General features: G+C 31.2%; 1 protein-coding gene across 1 annotated transcript; it reads right to left on the bottom strand.

Moving 5' to 3' along the window:
* Positions 1-993: 993 nt before the first annotated feature.
* LOC113382439 (major royal jelly protein 2-like) lies at positions 994-2,394 on the bottom strand. The gene is made up of 3 exons (XM_026620791.1): positions 1,895-2,394; positions 1,624-1,820; positions 994-1,546 (listed from the first exon to the last, which is right to left on the bottom strand). Exons 1-3 carry the CDS (start codon positions 2,273-2,275, stop codon positions 994-996), a joined length of 1,131 nt encoding a protein of 376 aa, XP_026476576.1. The 5' UTR covers positions 2,276-2,394.
* Positions 2,395-6,139: the final 3,745 nt, after the last annotated feature.

Here is a 6,139-nt window from a genome sequence, read left to right as displayed (position 1 = left end):
TTTCCTCATTTAAAGTTTACTCCTTCCCAGTATTGAACTTTGTAATTAAGTTTAATTTATCTTGGATCTAACTTGAATTTATATGAATATAGTGAAATTCTAGATGAATAAAATATAATTCGAACATATACTTGTTTTTATAATTTATTTATTAATTTAGTTCATTTTCCAGATTTTTGACAATTTCGTATGCAATCCAACTAAAATTAAATGAAATCCTTCTTTTTAAAATTCCATAAGTTAAATTGACATTTTTACAGTTGGGTGTATATTCACTACTTTTGAAGAATTCCTAAGATTGGTCCCAATAATACATGGCCAACTATGATATAAATTTTACTGACTAAAAAATTCAATTTTTGGAAGAGTGATGGATTTAATTTAATGTTTGTTCGAAAGATGCATTTTTCAGTTTTTGCCAAAAAAAAGTCGGATTATTTTTTAATTTACAATTTAAGCTCAGAATATAAAATGAGATTTATTTAGCTTAAAACGTTTAAAGAAATCTAATTATTATCAAATGTGTTTTTATCAAATATCGATGCAAACTTGTAAAAATGCAAGGAAATATATTAATATGACATGTATTTATTGAAAACTAGTCACAGAATCGTTACGCGTAAGTTAATATTTTAATATAATAATATAAAATATTGAAAAGCACCCAAGAATTCCATATTCCATACAATTTATAGATTGTCAGCGTTATAATTAGTATTGCAAGGAGTAATCAATTTTTGAATTAATTACATTGTGTAAAAAATAAAACTAAGAAATATATTATTTAATTTTTAATTTATTGTTTATATAATTGTACATTTACATGAACATTTTTGCAAACGTTTGCACTTTAGCATTCGTTCAAAGACACATACGCAACTGTGCCTACAATATAATATCAAGTATTTTTCTTCAACGGTTTAAGTTTCGCACTCAAACCAAACACTTTCGTCAAAATAGTTTCACACATAGTTTTTATTTCAATTCATCAGTCTAAGCATCGCAAGTTTTAACAACTGGCCTCAACATTATACTAGCGCCAACGCAACCCGTCGTATCGGCGATGTAATGTTGGAAGTTACTTTCAAGCGCCCACATGAGTTTTTTAAATCCTGGCAATACTTGGGTAGCCAATCTGCAGTCGCCTCCTGGCAATACTTCGACGAAATTGGATTCCTTGAAACAGGTTTCAGTGTTCCACATGTACACGTCACTTTGGCCCTTGAATCTGAAGAATATGGCAGCTCCGTTGTCTGTACCCAGAAGAACTATTGGTAGGCCATTGGGTTTGGGTCCAACATCGACTACGGCACCGGCACCTTGTCCCTTGCGGAGTAAAGCGGCCTTGATAGAGAACAATCTTGGGCTGTTGAGGTAGGTGAAGTACAAGACAGTTTGGCCACAAGATTTACGGACTAATGCGATGTAAAGAACGTCATTGGGGGCACAGCCGGCGGTGACTGCTTTGGGCAAAACGACACGATGTCCTTGGCCGGCGTACACATCAAACACGACAATGGCTCTAGTTCCGGCATCGCTCACAAACCTGGATAAAGGACAACAATGTGAACAATGTACACATTGAAAAAATCTCTTGTAAACTAAAAATTTATTTAAACTTACACATAAGGTTTGCCTTCTTCATCATAATCTACAAGAATGTATTGCAATCTGCTAGCATCGCTGACTAATCCTTCAAGACTGACAACTTTCACAACCTTTCCAGTCTTCATATTCACAGCCACAACTTTAGGTGGGCAACGGCGTACGGGTTGTTCTAATGTGTTAACAATACCAACATCGAGAACCCACAATATATCCTAAAAACCACAATATTATAATCTCTTGCAAAGAAAATGTAGTTCCATTGTGTATCATTTCTCTTGATAATTACCATGGGATCGAGGAAAATATCAACAACGCTTTGCAAAGCTTCACAGTTGCCTTCTTCTTGCATGGACCAGCATGGGAATGGAGCTAATGAGGCGATGCATTTAGAAGCCTTGGCCAAAGACATCTTTCCGAGAGTGAATGGTACTCCTGGTTTGTATCTGGGCATGGCGACTATAACTTGATCGTTCCACATTTGGGCTCTGGTTATGATGACATTCTTTGGAACGTATCTGCCAGAACTGACGTAAATGTTCTTGGTTGATTGACAAGGCCACTGAAGATCGCTACCGGAGAGACGGTAAGAGAGATCGGCTAAGCTCCGATCGCATGCAGCATGCACGCTCACTAGCACGAAGGCACAGCACAGGAGAAAACGAATCATATCTGGATAATATTATACAGAGAAATAAATCACGATGCTCTTCACGCACTAAATAAAAATATTTTATGGAAAAAATTCAATAAAAAAAATCTACAAAAAATTGAACACTGAAATATTTAATGAGAAGATCCGATATACAATATATAACTATAACTTCCACGAACCTGTTAAGTATTTATTACCCTACTGCAATGAAAGAAATATAACTATGCTCTTGAAAAATTAAAATGACAGCTTATATAGTTAGTCTAAAAATTTATTGTTTTCAAGAAAATCAAATATTTATTTTCCACTCGCCTAAAGTATAATACGGAGAGCCATCGCGAAGGTTATTTCCTATTTATTTTCACTGTATAATTATTTCCGGCATAAGGTGTTGTCAATCTCACATTTCTTCTAGTCACAATAGAAACTTGAGCATGCAGTTATGCAGCTCAATTAAAGAGTTAATATAAAACTACGTCGTTTGCAAAATTATTGAGAGCCGATTTGAAATTTCAATGTCATCGATACAGTTGTGAGTGAAGTAGGTTATTCGTACACATATGTATATTGGAAATATATATATATATATATATATATATATATATATATTGGAAATAGAAATATATATTGGAAATATAGATAAAAAATATGTTTCCATTTGAAAATTAGCTCATCTCGAGCACTGCGGTGTGAAATGACAATGGGAAATTTCTCACACTATTCTTCCCTGAATCGAGTTGGATTTTAACTCAGCTTATTATTATTATTATATGTAGGTATATTGTTTTTTATGTTGGTTTGGTGTTTATTAATTGAAATTTTATAAAACTAGTTTAAAGTGGCATTTTGTCTCAAGAGAAGTTGCATAAGCTTCTCGAAATGTGTAATAATTGACTTAATCTTAATAAATTTAGATCAAGTTTTCAACTGCACGATTAAGTATATCATGTACTTAGTCCCTGATATTAATTAAGGATCTATATTAATGGCAACATTTTTTACATAACTAGAAATGTTTTGTAGATTTATTTTTCCGCTGATTACAAAAAAGTGGCTTTTAAATTTGTTGAAATCAAATTTTGCATCACATTTGACTCATCACAAAAAGCGACTTTTGGCACTTTTTTTTCAATCTTTGATGAATTTTTAAAGTTTAACTACTTACCGTATGGCCATAAAATTTTAGTAAGTTCCTTAGGACTATGATGTCTATCAACATAAAAAATTTCGAAGTTAATTACAAAGAAACGGTTTGGCCGATCTTTGTCCAAATCTAATCAGCACGATTCCCAAATAATATCTTCTGAATAGTTATTGAATTTTTGGCTAAAACGTGGACAAACATTTTTCACGTTTTTCTTAATTACTAAGGAGCGGCTCGACCGATAGTCTTGGCACGGTATGCATAATTTTTACCAAGATTTTTTTTTTAACGTATATATTGTTAAAGTCTTTGAAATTACATAAGAAAAAAAGTGTCAAGTGTTGAAACGTATAAATACAGAATTTCAATTTTAATTTATATATATATATAATATATATATATATATATATATATATATATATATATATAAGGTGACCCAAAACTCAACGTCAAGCTGAAATAGGGTGACTAGGGTTGATTGTCCTGAAAAAAATCTCACGTTGTTTGGAGATTATGAGCTTTTAAGTGCAACCTAGAGCTTTAGTAAAATTGTTATCAATTTTCGGTTATTGTGGCTGATTTTCAATACTTTTGTTCAACTAAACTTTGGAACTATAAGCTTCAATAATACTTCTAGAACCACAGTCAAAAATAATTACACAAATGCCCCAAGTTTCCGAGTATTTAGACTTTTTGTTGAATCATGAATTTATAATTTTTAAAATCGGTCGACTTTGAGAGGTCCTTCTCAAACAAAAAAAATACTAAAGTGTGTTGGCAAGTTTTATTTAAACTAAAATCAGGACTGCAAAGTAGTGAAATACTTGATGATCAAAAATTAGTTGAAAACAATACAATTTTCGCCAGTGCGTTTTACTTCCATGAAAAATTTAATTTATCAATATCAAAAAATAAAATTTTCAAAATTTTCAAATTTTTATAGCACAATTTTTTTTAATTTTCAAAATTTTCAAAATTAATTAATTCATATTACCCAATTTCAATTTTTTCAATTTTGTTATAACCTTAACCTTTCTTACTGAATTTGAATTCGCCTCGTTAATTATTATTATTCATCCAATATTTTTCATGGAACGGAAAACTACAGAAATTTGCCCCAAGGTACAATGCCATACACCACTAGTTTTTAGCATTTCTTATTTAATAACAAACTTATTAAATATTTTTATTAAATACGGAACCGAAAGCTTATCAAGGCTAAACTAACGATTGACCAGAGGCTGCCGGCAGATTGTTGCGCAATAATTACGTACTTTGGACGGTCTCGTGCGCTTAATAAAGCGTACAAACAGTTTTCTACTTCACTCACCTAAACGGTCCGAGTTTGCTCTCAATCGTTTCACAAAGATAAGACAAGACTTTGGTAAAGTTGGACCACTGAAGAACACGATGCTCTCTTGTTACGGTTCAAGAACCCCACCTCGCATCTGAACACATACACTAACCACTGAGGTAATAAAAGAATATATTAGACAACGTTTTGTCTTCAAAAGGCGTGGGTACGTTTTGTCTTCAAAAGGCGATTATCTAAGACATATCCCAGATGGAAAATATTGAGATGTAAGTGACACAGATTTACACGTGTTCGATTTGGACGAGGGTTAGCCTGAACTAGTCCCGGGTTCGCAGGTTCGATCCCAGCCAAGTTCGACTTCAGTCAAATTTCTACTTGTTACAGATACCAAATATAATCTCAAGTAAAAATTGCCTCGCGTGGGTAAAGCCGTATATAATCATAATATCTCAATAAATATTTCGAATATAGTTAATTGAAGTCACAACTGAATTGGACAACTGGGTTGCCATCTATTCAAAAATCCATATAATACGTAAAACAATTACTACATGTCCTAGTACAGCAGATTATATTTAAAAAAGTATAACAAAAAAACATTTATATGTATTTACGCTTATACATTTTACTTACAGTAATGCGTATACATTTTACTTAATTCATACAGTCACAATTAATTACATGCACAATGTTTGTTATTTTATCAAAAATAGTTTTATTTTTATTGAATTTTATTGAAATTTAATGTTTGTCAAAATCGAATATAGGCAAAATCGCACAGATTGCCAGAATACCATTTCGTCGACAATATTGAATTAAATATTTTATATGGCACTACTAGAGTATTTTTTATAGAATAGTCAGTTTTGTTTTATTTTTATAATATTTATATATTATTTGATCAGCTTATAGAGTCCCAAATCTACAATGTCAATTTTCACAATGAGTTTGTAAATTTTGGAAAAATTTAAAATTGCCAATATTATTGTAATATCAACTTTGTATAATCAGACATTATTTTAATAAAAGGACAAAAAAATAATGTAATATAATTTTTTGTGTTTTTTTTAAACACTATATAGAGAAAATTATAAATAGTAATATAATCATTCCTAGTAATTTTAATAAATTCCATCAAATATAATTTTTTGTTTTTTTTTTCAAAGTCCTCTTTACCCAAAATTATAAAGACTAAACAAATCCTGTTTTTTTAAGTTATATACAAAAGTTGAAATTATTAAAACAACAGCAATTATTATATAGAGGGGCTAGGGACTAATTATAACAGGGGTAAGTATTACAAAACATTTTTCAATAGAATTTTAAACGATATTTTTTTATCGTTACAACTTTTCAGGTAGATTTTCCAATTAGCTCTATACACGAGGGGGTTAGCAACGCCTTACTTTTTCTAGCAAAT

This window comes from Ctenocephalides felis, unplaced genomic scaffold (genome assembly GCF_003426905.1).
Source record: "Ctenocephalides felis isolate EL2017-DRISC unplaced genomic scaffold, ASM342690v1 CF-g0.4_SCAFFOLD_03436, whole genome shotgun sequence".
Lineage (NCBI taxonomy): Eukaryota > Metazoa > Arthropoda > Insecta > Siphonaptera > Pulicidae > Ctenocephalides > Ctenocephalides felis.
Note: the sequence above shows the minus strand (reverse complement) of the source record. Positions and strands in the feature narration are given on the sequence as shown.